The sequence below is a fragment of the Etheostoma spectabile genome, chromosome 11 (assembly GCF_008692095.1).
Source record: "Etheostoma spectabile isolate EspeVRDwgs_2016 chromosome 11, UIUC_Espe_1.0, whole genome shotgun sequence".
In the NCBI taxonomy this organism is placed as follows: domain Eukaryota; kingdom Metazoa; phylum Chordata; class Actinopteri; order Perciformes; family Percidae; genus Etheostoma; species Etheostoma spectabile.
The window spans coordinates 4,878,688-4,894,840 of NC_045743.1; the positions used below are offsets into that span (position 1 = coordinate 4,878,688).

Sequence of the window (16,153 nt, forward strand, 5' to 3'; positions counted from 1 at the left end):
TAACAGAAAACTCAGGTTCGACAGAACTGCCTGGATTTACCCTGCAGAGGTCTGAGGAGCAGTTAACCATAGTCCTCAATAATAAACCAGAGTTTAAAATTGCAACGCAAAGACAGAGGAAGGTAACGGCAGAATTTACAGCAGAACGAGTGCAATCCCGGAAGTGGAACATCGCGTACAGTGTTCCTAAACCGTGCTGTTAATGAGTGTTGACCTTACCAAACTGCGAAACTGGTTGTGCAGCAGCTTGGATGAGCGGCCCAGTGAAGCCTGAGAGGATAGCGACTCAAACGACTTTATGCGATGGGCAGAAGAGTGTCGGGCGCACACTGAGTCACTGCCCACGCCGATATCTGGACAAAAAAGGGCAAAATATAAATACACCAGACCTGTTATCTGCAGTCAGTGCCCACACACTCATGACTACTTGCATGTCTTTTATAAAACACCCACACACATCATAATACTCACCTCACACACTTTGCACATATTTTGACTCACCTGCAGTCACTTTATTGAGAGAGACCAGACTGCTAAGCACCTTTGAGAAGTTCAGTCCTAGCAGCAGGTCACTGGCCTCAAACGGCTGTGGGTAAGAGAGGAAAGAGAGAGAGAGAGAGAGGACATAGAGGACATGAGCGTGAGAGCCATCAGCAAGCGTATTTCCCTTTTAAAGTTAAACTCTAATTTCAGCACAGTACGACTGTGCCATCACTTGGCCACAGTGCCAGCACCAAGCAGTCAATCGATAGCTTGTTATCTTTGACAGATGTTGTGTGCAAAAGACACAAGCTCAGCAGGCACAGATATATCTGCAGCAATTAAACACTGCTTACAGCGTTCTGCCCTACTGCATTATGATTACACAAAACACTGACAGAAGCCGAGTTCCCTTCATACAAGAGCATCAAAGGATCAGGGTTGCTGAATTCTATATTTTTCTCAGTGCCAACAAATCCCATGAAAATACCAAAGTCAACAATGAATTTATGCTACTGGAGTTTGGCTATTTTTAGAGCTAATTTACATATTGCAATTCCAAAACAATGTGGCCAGACTCAAGATAATGACAACTCTTATTAATACCAAGTTTAAATGCAAAGACCAGTGATCAGATATCAGAGTCCAGACATTGAACACAGAAACTGCATTTTAACATCAAGTGTAGTCGGACGTTTCAGAGAAGAGTTTCCTACGACTCAAATGTTGAAGTGAACGCTATTTATAAGCCAGAAACTCGTAGAGTGTCACAGATAGGGCAGGAAACTCAGAAAGTATTGAGAAACAGACTAATGCATCGATGGCTTTGTTTTTTTCCAAGGGAATTGTTGTTAGTAACATTAATGATAATAACTAATAACAATAATGTGGAATAATGCCAGCCTTCTACTTTAACTTTAGTAAACGTGTACACGTACAGCATGGTCTGTATCACTCTCAGTGTGACGCTTACTAGCCTCTTGGTTATTATGAACGGCAGTGATTGCATCTCTGTTGATGACTGTAGCTGTTGTCGTTCTTCCTGTGTAACGGCTTTATTTGATTGGTTACTCTCGCTTCAGTTATACTGAGGGCGAGGTACTGGGAGATATGAGTCTCATATTTTCCGCTCTGATTGCAGATATGTCCTCAGGGAATATGTGAATGATGCGTTTGCGAGAGTGTGTTTATGTAAAAGAGGGTATGTGTGTGTGTGTTTGTTACACAAGCTAGTGGAAGACTTGCTCTCCTTAAGGAACATTCATGTGGAAGGACCCTCTTCCTCACCCGTCAATACTTCCACTGGGACTGAAATTAAACTAACCTTCAGTATTTGTAGTTGACTTTTTTTGAAAAAAGTTACCAGTCGTCACAGTGAAACATGATGTAGGATCTAAATCAAACATTCATGCTTGGAAATTAGAGCTGGGCGATATGGAGTAAATCAAATATCACGATATTCTTGAACAAATACCTCAATGCTGATATTGCGAAGATATTGTGAAAATTGGTGATTTAAGAAAAGGTTATTTGCACAATTATATTTTTGATTAATAATCATCAGAAATGTTGATTTCATGACTAAGTGGGTAAAGGCAAATAATAGTTTGAACAGTCTGGTAAGTTCAGAGAATTACATCACTTAATTCTTATGCAGCCTTTAAAACAAGGAAACGGCGATACTCACCATATTACGATATTGCAAAATCTAAGACGATATCTAGTATCATATTAAGATATTGATATAATATTGATATATTGCCCAGCCCTAATGGAAATATTGAACATAATAGGCTTTGACATGTCCGTTAGGCCACCACATTTCAGTCAGGTAATGACCCCTCAAAGCAGGCTTAGCCAATAGTGCAACACACCTCTGTGACTCAGCTACTACAACAATGTGGTGTACACTTGTCATGATAGACCAAATGAGTGTTACAGTTAATGGGATATGGTTAAATATCAGACTACTTTGTAAGAGATTACTTAAAATGATATTAATATATGAATGATTCTGCACACAGAAGTATGTACAACTGGCTACATTGAGGAAGTTAACCCCCAAATTCCACCGGATGCGGAACGGCTGCGGATCCGCTCCGGAACGGCGGCAGAGTCGTTAGGTTTCCATTAAAGTCAATGTGTGTACTTCCACTGGCTGTGGAACGGCTGCGTTCTGACTCCGTCCCAGCTCCGGCGATCCGCAGCCCTCCGAAACAGATGAGCAGAGCTTCTATTTTTCGCCGGACGCCGGAAAGCTCCGGAGCAATTCGACACACAGCAGATAGTGCGGGACAGAAAGTCGAGCACAAAAACAAAATAAAACATCCTGTTACTTTTTTAAAATACAATAGACCACCGTGCTCATATTTCTATGCACTACACCTTGAAAACACAGCACAGAGTTGTTTCCTCTCTATTCCTCTGGATGGAAACAAGCTGTTGTTGTTTTTGTGCTTCTATTCTACATGAATTTGAGAGATTTGGCAACAAATCCGGACCTGGTGGGTGTTGACGGACGGCGGAGCATGGAGCCGCCACGCGGTGGAGCCGATCCGCAGCCGTTACGCATCAGGTGACATTTGGGGGTTAGAATACATACAGTATGTATTTAGACAATGACTCAGGATTGAATTAAAACAATGGGTCTAAAGCAGAGATGTTCAACAGGGGGTCCGGGACCCCTAGGGGGTCCTCAGAGTTACTGCAAGGGGGGGCACCAAAATATTGTTAATTGATTTATTCATATATTTTTTTTAATTAATTGATAGGCTTACTGGCCTATAGACAAGGCAGTCAGTCACTAAGGTAGCTATCCACAGATCCAGGTCATCACAAGGATTCAGTGTCCCACATGTATGTTATTATTAAAAAGTATTCTATTCACTAAATCAGAATCAGAAATACTTTATTGATCCCCGAAGGGAAACTCTGTGTTACAATTGCTCAGATATTAGAAATATAGGAAATATAAATAAAGAAATATAAGGAGTGTGGATATTTACATAGTTAAAGGTATATTATGATACAGTATTTACATAAATAACATAATTAAGGTGTTGCAATGGTGAAAAGAAATAATAATAATAATAATAATAATAGTAGCAGTTGAGTATTGCACACATTACAAGCCAGTGTTATTGCACAAAACGTAAAAGGTATCTATAAAAGCTTAAGGCCGCCCTACACTTCATTGAAGGTCCAGTTTAATATGGAACTTTTGAACAATGTAGTAGGGGGTCCCTGCTGCGTCCCTCTTTCAGTTAAGAGGTCCTTGGCTTAAAAAAAGTTGAAGACCCCTGGTCTAAAATGATGACTTTTAAGGGTGTTTACATCCATGTAAGGTTGACAGCATTGGACTGACTGTCCCACTTTTAGGACAATGTAACAGGACAATGATGATCCTTAACATACAGACAAGGCAACCAAGCAGCTTTCTTCATGGCCAAACCCAGTGGGATATTCTTTACCGGCCAGGTTAGTCAGCCGACCACAATCCAACGGATCATGTGTTTTAGTTACTGAAGACAACACCCCCACTGACAGGCAAGAAGTGAAGATTATACCCCCACCGATACTGGACTATTGAGGCCGATAATAATATTTGATAACCCAGCACATTTATCAGTGGTGAAGATGATGTCTGTGGGCCACATATATTATCAGGTTTTTGACTGCAAAGGATGTGCATCTAAATATAAATATGCCTTTAATTAAGTTTACTTTCGTTGGCTTAAAATTAGGAGATAATAAATACAGATGGCTAATGATATCGGTTTGACTAACGTGGATGTAAACACCCTCAAATTAAAGAAGTTTGACCTCTTGGCCATGCCATGGCTAAATCCAAATTCAAACTGCTTGAGTCAAGAGCCAACTGGAGCTCAGTCAATTGATCAGTGGCAATTTCAATGATTGTCAAATTGTCATTCAGCCATTTAATCAAGCAAAAGAGGCAAATATTCTCTGCTTCCAGCCCCCAAGATGTTAAAATTTGCTGTTTTTCTGTGTTGAAAATGAATGAAAAATCTGTGGGTTGTGTTGCTACTATTGGTCGGACTGACTGAACAACACATTAAAGATTTCATAACGGCTCTGATATTTTTTATGGGTGTTTTTCTCTAGTTTCCTCAATAAAAAAATATGACAGTGGCCAAATACCTCAAACAGCATTATACTGCGATGGCTTTACAACAGCCTTTTCCTGTTTTCATTTTTTAATGCAATGGATTCAAAGTCTGCCATTAGTTGAGACAGATGGATCTGTGATTATTCTCAGGTTAGACATGGGGTAAGGTTACTATTCCAGAGGGACCAGTGGGGTCATGGGAACTCTAATGATCACTTCCTGTGGTCAAATACATTTGGGGTTAAAGGTCAGTAACAGCAGCTGCCTAAATGTGAGACATGGGCTTGAGTGTCTAATCTGCACTGGGAATCCAAACTATCTAAAAGAGAACAATCCTCTTAAAACATCACCACTAGACGTGCAAACACAGCAGGGCCAGCATTGCTAATGTTCAAGCCAAACACCCAGCATAACTGCAACTACAAGAGGTAGGTCAAGACTGCAAAAGCACAGCGTCTTCTCGTTCAAGCAACCACTGTACTAATCTGCAGCTGCAGCTATCTGGGGTCAGAGCCAGCCGTGCTCTGGAGAAGATCCATCTTTGCTCCACAAATGAGGAGCGGGAGGACTGCCATGTCCCAAACTACTGTAATCCTGCTCTGTCCACTTCATTCAAAAAAAAGTCACATATATTTGAACACACTCTTGCACGCAAGCAAGGACCAAAGATGGTTGGGATAAAAGACAGGAAATTGGTGATGGTATTAAGCACAGCATCTCCCCCAGAGATGGCACAAATCAGAATGACATAAAAGAGTGTTTATGATGGGGAATTTGACTATTTGTTACCAAAACTGAAGATTATTGCTCAACACTGCCAGAGCCTGTCTCTGTTGTGAGCCAAAACAAACAGAGACCTTTTCCAATACAATCATGACAGATTTGCTTCCCTGACAATTCAGCTGTCTGTAAATACTAAAAGGCATGTTTTATGCACTTAATATGACAGTGCTCTGTCTCAACCCATCTCCACCTCCTGTCCAGTGGCTAACGACTCATTAGGCGGAGGCAATCCTGAGGAACACTGAGTTGTATTGTCAAACTAGGGTGGTTCAATGACCCTTCTATGCAGCCTTAAACAACACGCTGTCCTCCATTCGCTAAAGATTATGGAGGCATTCTCACTAACCATGACTAGAACCAACCCAAATATTTCTATATATCCCTGCAAGGGTGAGGCACTTGATCTGAGGACATGTTTAGACTTTACACCTTATAATTATAAGACAATACTAAGACTGTAATTACCAAGTTTCAGCATGATATAGTTGCATAACCATGCCCTATGTTGTTCATAGCCACAAAAGGACGACTTTGAAACGGTGGTGGTGACAATAAAGCCACGCATGAGCCCGAGGACAAAGCTCTGCATTAATTAGAAAGCGTAAACATCAGGCGCTTCAAAACCTCAGCAGGACTTGTGAGCACGCTACAACGCAATAGTTTTATCAATTTGAGTTACTTTAGGCTGCCAAAATGTTGCAAATGTTTCGCCACTGAACGGACAAGCAAATCTCACTCAGCCGGGCGACGGGCGATTGTTCTCGGCTTGTAGTTCATTCCTCCTCCCTCTGTCCGTGTCCACTCAGTGAAGCCATTGTTTATTGTATCAGTGTCTCCTCATTATGGGGCAATTTCAAACAACAACTCTCGGGGTTACACTATGCGGACGGGTGTGGTACAAACACAAGATAAGCAAAGATCTGAGAAGGTAACTTACCTCGACGCGGAACGATGTGCAGCCCTTGAGAAACTCCTTTATGTTGCACAGGCACTCGCCGTCGTTCTTCGGTTCTTGGTAAATCTGGAAAGACGGAAACGCTGGTTAGATAAACTTCCAGTTCACGCTGCGGGTTTCTTGGTTTTCACACTGCGGTTTTTCTGTGACTTCATCAGCCCCTTCAAATCTAGTCTCTCTCGAAACGCATTCTCCAGTGTGTGTTAGCAGCGGGCCTATCACTCCGGGGAGGCTGAACGCTGATGCCGCAGCAGGGAAGTGGAGGAGGCTGTGGTATCGGGTCGAGGGAAATGACGTTGACAAATAGGGATCCCTACTGAGGTTGGTGGAGCCTATGTGCAATGTGTAATTTTTTTTATTTATTTTTTTATAACAACCTACTTCAACAAGAACGAACGTATTGAGACCAATATTAAGCCTTGTTAATAAACGGGGTGGACAAAATATTAGAAACACCTCTCATTAAGAGGCAATACAATAGCAACAAAATGACCAAAAAATATAATAATATATATATATATATATAATATAACCTCTCTAAAACATTTGAACCTTTATGAAAGTGGGATTTATAGCAGATTCGTTTTAGCTAGGTGTACCTAATATTAAGTACCACTGAGTATATGTATAGCCTATATATATTGTAATTTTAGTCCACTAAATGTATCTAGTAACTTTAGATACTTTACGGATCCAGATAAATAATGCAGTACTGGAATACTCTGCATACTATTGGGAAATTTAGAAGCTACCCAGCAGATAAAGTATACAGGGAGAATTGAGGTAATACATGTTGCCCTCAAGTCCACCAGCCTCACTTCAGGCCTCATCTATCTATCAAAATGTAACTAGGAGAAATCTAAAAGTTGAAGAAGAAAGGTGAAGTGAGAAAGGCAAAGGGGCCCGATTTCAACTAATTGGAAAGAACCATAATACGATACCATGACAGTATACATCATCTCAGTATATATTATCTTGTCTACATGCACTGGTATCTACGCTGATAGCAACTGACATCTGAAACAACTGTGGCCCGCAACTCCCACTTTCTTCTGGTCCGCATGCAATGCTGCTCAGCTAAAACAGAACCAGGTAAGGCCCCACATCTGGACCAAACAGTGGCACACTATGACTAGCCAATCAACAACCAGCCCAGGGATTGTAGATCATTATTATTGAAGCTCAACGTAAGCGGAAAAGTGGGAAGCAGGGTATGGGAAAAATTCAAAATAAATATTAGTAGTAGTAATAGTAGAAGTACTGGTTTGGAGCGCAAATCAGCCAATTATAGCTTATCTCAGATACATCGTATCGGTGTATATGTTTACTGATAAGTAAAAGAAATGTCAGTGCAGATATGCCAAAAATATAATTTAAAGTGTCACCTTTACATAGTTTCTCCACCAGAGGACACTGATACGTTTATTTTTCAACTATATATGTCCCTCTCACATATATTTGTCACAGTTGTTTTATAAGCAAGTAATTGGGTTCCTTGCAAAAATGTGTTTATATTATACATGTTTAGGTACGTATTTAGGTATATTGGCAGAAATATCTCTTTGGGATTCCTCAAATATCAATATCTGCATCAACCTCAAAAGGCCAGCCTTTCTGGCTATAGTATTATTACTATAATCAGCTCACTTTGTGTATATGCATGTATATTTTATATTTTAGTTTGTCTCTTCAGACCTATTAGAGACATTTGTTGCCTCTGTTGTTCCATTGAAGTGACCACTAGTCAGAGTTAATTTAAGATCTTTTCATCTTTTCTGTCCAGAAATTTAGATTTGTACTACTACTTTTACTCACATCTTTCTATTCTTTAGGCTACCATTTGGATAAAGTTATCACATCAAGTTAGTTAGATAATATAAACATATTGTGGGGCAGGACAGAGGCTTTTTATCCATGACAGTTTTTTGTCATGTCATGTATTGGAAGTTATTTGCAGTGATGTGTCAAGAAAACATGTTAAATCTTCCCCAAATGAGAGGGCAGCATATTTACACAATTTAGATCATCCTACCACACTGATTTGGCTTTCACCCATCAGGACAAGGCACCTAGTTCCCTGGTTGTTTTCCCCTTTCTCAAGTAGCTACATATTCTTTCAAACACAGTATTTTAAAGAGGCTGTCTGCTATCGAATCCTCCTGGGAGGGCAAAATAGTAAAACATAATTTAGTAATTTGGTTAACACCCCATCGTCACTGTGAGAAGGTGAAAATTGGAGGAACATTTAACAGGCACTTTTCTCACGCTTATTTGAAGGTGCAGGCCGCCCTGATCGAGCCTCTTTTGAGAAAAAAAACATTGCCTCCCTCCTAAACTGGCTGACGCTATACATTGACAGACACAAACACTGCGCTGTTTCTTTAAATGGAGAGGGTCCATCTCTGTCTGTGTGCCTTTGCAGTCAATGGCGGCCCACTCTTATTGCTGTGGTCTGTGTACAGACAGCTAGTCATCCCTGACTGATCACACGGTGTGTATCAAAGTGCACACTGACATACATGCAACCGGCGCCGTGGATTACAGAGACATTTAAAACGGGGGCTTCACACGATAACGTTGTTGAGTGCATAAACCTGCATTAAAAGCACATTCGAGGCCTTCATTATTAAAACCATATAGTGGATCTAATAGCTCCTGATATATCAATTCATTTTGTGTTTGCTGTGATGTTAGAGCAGATCAATAGGCCTATACGCGGTGGAAACAGCGGCCTTTTCTTCTTCTCTGCAGCCTACACACGCTGACTTGTATGCAGTCATATGATAATATAGTGCTGTCTTCTCAGACAATAACCCGGGCTGCCGTGACCTACAAAAGAAATCGCCTCATGGACCACTGGGCAGAAAGAGAAGCCAGACAACAAACCGCGTCGGTTTCACGAATCTGGCCAGCACACAGTATGCCGACGGGGCGGGCGGTTGGTTACGCAGAGGAGGGGGAGTAGGTTGCCCTTACTTTCTCCGTGGACCCCGGGCTAAGCCGCTCCAGCAGCCGACACAACACCACCCCATCTTTCAGGGAGGTCTGCAGAAATGCTTCAGGATCCGAGATGGTCTTCTTTGGCGACTCCAGCACCCCGAGCGTAATCAGCCATGTAACCGTCTGTTCCGCCGAATTCATGTCCAGTCACAACAGATCCTATTCAACAAAGCGGCTGTATTTGGGTATCTGAACAGCTTACCGCCCCGGTTACGCTGTCATCTGTGCGTTAGAACAGAAACATGATTAATCCACAAAAATGATGCATGAGGTGTCGATGAGAGAGAGAGACAGAGAGGGGCTGCGGGAAACCCTGCTCTACCGCGGGTAGATGCGGTTGACGGCTGGCTTGTGGAAATTCAGCAGGTCTGGTTTCCTCCCTTGGATGGTGTGTTTCCCCCCCCCCCCTCTAACCTGGCAAGCTGTCAAGTGCGGTTCGCTGTGATGCGTTGAGGCAATGGACTGCATACATGCGCATCGCAGCCGCCAGCCACTCATCCATTGGATGACATCACACAAGAGGGACAAGCCAGTCCAAGCTGTTGTTAGTGCACTTCAGCATGTCATGAATAGGCTTCTCTCTGCGCGGCTTTGCATATCCTGCTCTTTTTGCTCTTTTTTATGTGACCATGCCGCAGGCTATCTGCTGTTATCTGCTGTGTTTTGGAAAGGCATCAATTCAAATAGGGGAAGTAGTGTTGCGACTTCAATGGCTCTACATTTACATTTGGCTACATTTTAAAGACATGTTTATCAAAAGGCAACACAGAACAGGCAGGGAATGTAGTCAAGCCAGCTGGATTTAAATACTGAGCCATGATGATCTATACCAGAACATTCCTCAGTGATGTTTGAACATCACTGTTTTGAGTAATTCTTTATTATGGCTTTCAGACTACCCTAAGAGAAGTAGTTCCCAAACCAATATATCTGAAGGGTTAAAAAAAAGGGAAATAAGAAAATAAAATCTGTAAAACAAAATTAGGCTCATGTTTGACTTTTATCTTTTCTCAGTTTCTTTCTTCTTGTGATACTTTCACATGTCCAGGCTTCTAAATCCTTCAACTGGAAAATGTGAGAAGGAAAAATTTGTCCACACTGAGGATTACCTATTACACCACTTTTTTATGAGGAAAACACGGTTGGGAACCACTGCTAAAGAGTGCTGTCCCTCAGAGCATGCATTCTTATATCTTCTATCTCAGCCTGCATGCTTTGGAGTCTGCAAATAGGGTGAAAAGCACAAACACATTCTCATCTATGCAGTTTGGAGTTTCTATCCAGCCTGATCTGTATGTATGTAGACTGTGGGAGGAAACCGGAACACCTGGAAGGAACCAACATTAAACAAAATATATATTTTTGACAATGAATTCAAAATTGTTTGAGTGACTTTTCAAGCAATAATACCAAATATTTTCTGCCTCCAGCCACTCAATGTGATGATATGCTGCATTTATTTGTCATATGATAGTAAACAGAACATATTTGGGTTTTGGACAAATGGCTGGACAAAAACAAGCAATATAACTATGTCAACTTTTGTCTAGAAGAAATTGCGATCAGTATTCTATTACTATTTTCTGTTTTTTATTTGACATAATTAATCGAGAAAATGATCAACAGATTGATCAGACAATGAAAATAATCATTTGTTGGAGCTCTAAGACGTATTATATCACATCATCATAGTCACTAGCCTGTATGCGTCTGAGTGCATGTTGCCGAGGTGTTATTAAACAAGAATACATAATCCAGCCCTCTCACTGTGTTTGTCCAGGGAATTGGCAGTGTAGTCGAATAAAACGTCACTTCTCACTTTGGCCACAGGGTGGGGATCACTGCTCACTGTATACCACCTGATCGTCTGCTCATCCAGTCTTGCATCCATGCTGCTTTTTAAATGAATTAAAAAGACCCCTTCAATAGATGATCACTTATATTAAAGGCTGCAGAACATCTGGACCAAAATCCATTTATAACAACTTATTAACATAGAGATAGGAGATAACCATTCTACAGAAATGACTTGTTGGCTTATTAGATCATGAGAAACTGAATATATATTGTAATTGCTTACCAACATCTTTTTAGCACCAGTCTGGGGATGTTTCACAACCTGGCAACCCCAAAAGGTATGCTTAAAAATATATCTATAAAGCATTAGTAAAGAATTTGCTAACCATAAAAAAAACATAAATTAGAGCTTATTCAAGCCTACATAAAGGGTGTCTTATTAGAAAGGGGTACCCAATTGTCTACCTTTCCCTCTTTACCTGCAGGAATTTAGAATATCCATGGTAACCAAAGCAAGCTACAGGGACATACAACGTAGCTCGGGCCCACTCATTCTCTCCCAACACCTCTCAATCTCCATCTTCCTCATTTAGGCCATGAGAGAAAGAAAGACAGAAAGAAAGAGGGAGAGTGTGTTGTGAGGAAGGCTGACTCTTGAGGCCAGCCGTGTTCTAAACAGGCAGCGTCAAGGGATGCCGTCGTGCCTTTCAGGTCCTGTCGCCATGGGGGTGTAACCAAGGATTCTACAAAGTGGCTGTGGAGACTGGCCCCAGGCATTTGTTATCCCTCCATTCCCAGTTCATCCCTACATTTCCATTCGGTTCCATAGGAGAAACCTGATTGCTTCTCTTTTCTCTTTGCTTCCTGGTTTTGTGAGCATGCGGAAAGAGAGCAGACAAATCCAAACAAAGACAACAAGTCCAAAGAAAAGAGCAGGCAGACAGCCACATACACTTTATTAGTGTAAAATCTAATGCTATCTTATAACACTGTTCTGTCGTAAAGTCTATGTTTATTATGCCTATAATGTTCAGTTTTTGACACTACCATAGAGGTTTTAATGATATGTTTTAGCATCAAAGTCATAGTAAGTGCTGGTGTTGTATTGGACTGCATTATATCATTATATTTAGAGGTGTTTCTAATATCCTGCACCCCTCATGTATGTAAATAAGGAGAACAAATAATTAGAAACATCTCTCTTACTATAATGAACGGCAAAGAAAAGCTTAAAGTCTTCACATTTAAGAACCTGGAACAAGTTAATATTTGCAGAATTTACACTCAGCTACAGTTGTCTTTTTATATTGTTAAAAGCTGTGTGGTGAGAATAACTAATTAACTAACTAACTAAAATGTGAGAATTGTCACTATGAAATGAAAAAGTAAGCCAGTGTATATCTCTTTTGTACTGTGACATGCAAATTTCCTCTTGGGGAGTTCAGTGGCCTATCTATTCATCTTATCGAAACACTTTCTTGAGTTAATGCACTTTGTTTAAAACATCCCTTTGAAACACGGAAACACAAAAGCCACAGACAAAAAGGTGTGCACCCACACAAACACACATAGATAAACTGAACTAAGAAGATGAAGTTATGCAATGACGTTAGGTTGAATTAACCAGAATCAAATATATGGAGGTCACAAAATTGCTCATTTATTAGGCACAGTACACAGTATGTGTCCTTTTCATTTTCTTAACTAGTGTTGTTTTTCTCTTCAACACTCTGCAGTTTAAATGAGTTTCTACATCTGGACTACCAGCTATATACACAGTGACTGAGGTCAGTCTTTGACAGGTACCTCAAACAAATAAGGGACACTGTGGCTCCAGGGTGTGCAGCTCAAACCAAATTCTAGATATAATCAATTGAAAATTTTGGTTCTGTTTCAGAGGAAGATTTATGGTTATGTGGAACAAGGTGTCAATATGATCCCTTAAATCAATGCAGTCAATGCTAATATGTTAAGCTCTCTGTGTCTGTCTTTTCCTCTTTTCCCAGCCTACCCCCAGCCATCTGAGTCGGGGAGACAGCTCATATTTTATCATGACAAGGCAAAATCCATGCAATCCAGAGCCACTTCACAGGCCAGAATACATTAAGCAGAATAATAGATGGACTAGACAAGCACACAAGGCCAAGATGCAGGAAGGAAAGATAATCAGATTTTGTCCTTGGCCAACATTTGCTCTCAGTCACAGAACTGTTTCTTGTACAGTTTACAGTTAAAGTATTTATGTATATGGCTTCACATAAAGAATAACACACTATATATTCTTCAATCTAAATTAGTCAAAAAAGAACATCCTTCAAGCAGAAGGTGGAAAGTAAGTAATATACTTTTTTTGTAAAAAACAAACTCAACTCATGGTCCATTTACCTGCTTGTTCTAGAGCTTTTGGCCATATCATGCAGACCTCATAAGCAGAATGAATTTGCTCAGCTGCCTTAGACATTACAGAGATCTCTAGGACTTCTCATCCATGTTGGCTTAAAATGTCATTACTGACCTGAAAACAAGACAACTTTAACAAAACAAAATCAACCAAGGTCCACTTACATGCTTGTTATGGAAAGTACATCTTAATTGGGGTTTTGCAAAACTGTTTCTGGACTTTATTAGTAACCACTGACATAAATGGGGCATGATAAATATGATAAATATCAGGTTGGGTTACTGTGACATAACATCTAGCTGGGCTGGACTTCAAATTGTTGTGAACAAAAGATATTTGTAACAAGGCATACAAGGTGTTTGACTTAGCTCAAATCTTACCATTAACATAATGTATGTTTGTTTATGCTTATATTACATATTGACATATGTCAATATGTATGTTTATATTACATATTTACATTTGGATACAATGCCTTAAAGTATATTTACTCTCCATTTCACCGTGATGGGCCCACGGAAGAATTCCGTGGAATGAACACAGCCCCTCAAGTTAAGGAAAAGGTTGTGGGTGGGATTACATTTCCATGACATGCGAGATAACAACGGGATGGTTGGGTTTAGGAAAAGAAGAACAGCATGGTTGGGTTTAGTGATTTATAGCCTAAGTTTTAGACAATCACCATAAAGATTGCAATACACGTATATATATACAGGACAAGCCAAAAGTTTGGTTACACCTTCTCATTCAATGCGTTCCATTTATTTTCATGACAATTTACATTGTAAATTCTCACTGAAGGCATCAGAACGATGAATGAACACATATGGAATTATGTACTTAACAAAAAAGTGTGAAATAACTGAAAACATGTCTTGTATTCTAGTTTCTTCAAAGTAGCCACCCTTTGCTCTGATTACTGCTTCGCACACTCTTGGCATTCTCTTGATGAGCTTCAAGAGGTAGTCACCTGAAATGGCTTCCCAACCCAAGGAGTTCCCAGAGATGCTCAGTACCTTTTTTCTTCACTCTACAGTCCAGCTCTCCCCAAACCATCTCGCTTGGGTTCAGGTCCGGTGACTGTGGAGGCGCAGCTCTCCATCACTCTTCTTGGTCAAATAGCCCTTGCACAGCCTGGAGGTGTGTTTGGCGTCATTGTCCTGTTGAAAAATAAATGACGGTCCAACTAAACGCAAACCAGCAAAGCACCCCCACACCATCACACCTTGTCCTCCATGCTTCACGGTGGGAACCAGGCATGTAGAATCCATCCGGCCACCTTTTCTGCGTCGCACAAAGACACGGCGGTTGGAACCAAAGACCGCAAACTTGGACTCATCAGACCAAAGCCCAGATTTCCACTGGTCTAATGTCCATTCCTTTTGTTTCTTGGCCCAAACAAATCTCTTCTGCTCGTTGCCTCTCCTCAGTCGTGGTTTCCTAGTTGCTATTTGACCATGAAGGCCTGATTGACGCAGTCTCCTCTTAACAGTTGTTCTAGAGATGCTGTTAACTTGCAATTTCTGAGGCTTGTGACTCAGATGAATTTATCCTCAGCAGCAGAGGTGACTCTTGGTCTTCCCTTCCCGGGGTGGTCCTCATGTGAGCCAGTTTCGTTGTAGCGCTTGATGGTTTTTGTGACTGCACTTGGGGACACTTTTAAAGTTTTCGCAATTTTCCGGACCAACTGACCTTCATTTCTTAAAGTAATGATGGCCACTCGTTTCTCTTTACTTAGCTGATTGGTTCTTGCCATAATATGAATTCTAACAGTTGTCCATAGGCTGTCGGCTGTGTATCAACCGGACTTCTGCACAACACAACTGATGGTCCCAACCCCATTAATAAGGCAAGAAATTCCCCAATTAACCCTGAAAAAGGCACACCTGTGAAGTGAAACCCATCTTAGGTGACTACCTCATGAAGCTTATTTAGAGAACACCAAGGGTTTGCAGCGCTATCAAAAAAGAAAGAGTGGCTACTTTGAGGAATCTAAAATATAAGAACTATTTAAGAGTTAATTCACACTTTTACATATAATCCACATGTGTTCATTCATAGTTTTGATGACTATGTAAATAGTCATGAAAATAAAGGAAATGCATTGAATGAGAAGGTGTGACCAAACTTACTCACTTATATATAATTATATATATATATATATATATATATATATATATATATATATATATATATATATATGATGCAAGTCATTTCTCCTTTCGAAATCATTTCAGCATAAGAAGAAAGTGAATATTAAACAAACATGATTCTTCATGTAGGCCTATGTAAATGTTACTTAAAGCTGTGTCAGGCAACTGTTTGCTAACACGTTAGCCATATCATCTCGTCAAATGTCTTGTTTACAACACACTGTCATGTATTATATTGGCACACTTGTTGCGATGCCCCCATGTGGCCAAAACATCAGTTTGGTTAATGTTGGTTTAAGGGCCCCTTAATTCTTAACGCAGCCCCTGTAAATTAGACATTTATGTCATAAATCTTACTACATTACAAAGTGTCCCGTCGCTGGTGTATTTAGCAGCGCTGACATCCTAATAGGCTATGCCTTTGAAAAGCACCGGTGATGAACAGCCACCGGGGT

At 40.6% G+C, this 16,153-nt stretch overlaps 1 protein-coding gene across 3 annotated transcripts in view; it reads right to left on the reverse strand.

The window, feature by feature from the left end:
• The window catches only part of arhgef7a (Rho guanine nucleotide exchange factor (GEF) 7a), a 32,233-nt gene extending 22,349 nt beyond the window's left edge, over positions 1–9,884 (reverse strand). Inside the window, exons 1-5 of one of the 3 annotated variants that reach the window (XM_032529162.1) lie at positions 9,670–9,879; positions 9,324–9,569; positions 6,330–6,413; positions 502–586; positions 220–353 (exon numbers count right to left, since the gene is read on the reverse strand). In XM_032529162.1, the coding sequence (XP_032385053.1) occupies positions 220–353; positions 502–586; positions 6,330–6,413; positions 9,324–9,488 (468 nt within the window). In that variant the 5' untranslated portion in view covers positions 9,489–9,569; positions 9,670–9,879. Of the gene's footprint in view, positions 1–219; positions 354–501; positions 587–6,329; positions 6,414–9,323 lie in introns of all 3 variants that reach the window. The other 2 variants (XM_032529163.1, XM_032529161.1) reach the window with 2 other exon arrangements.
• Positions 9,885–16,153: the final 6,269 nt, after the last annotated feature.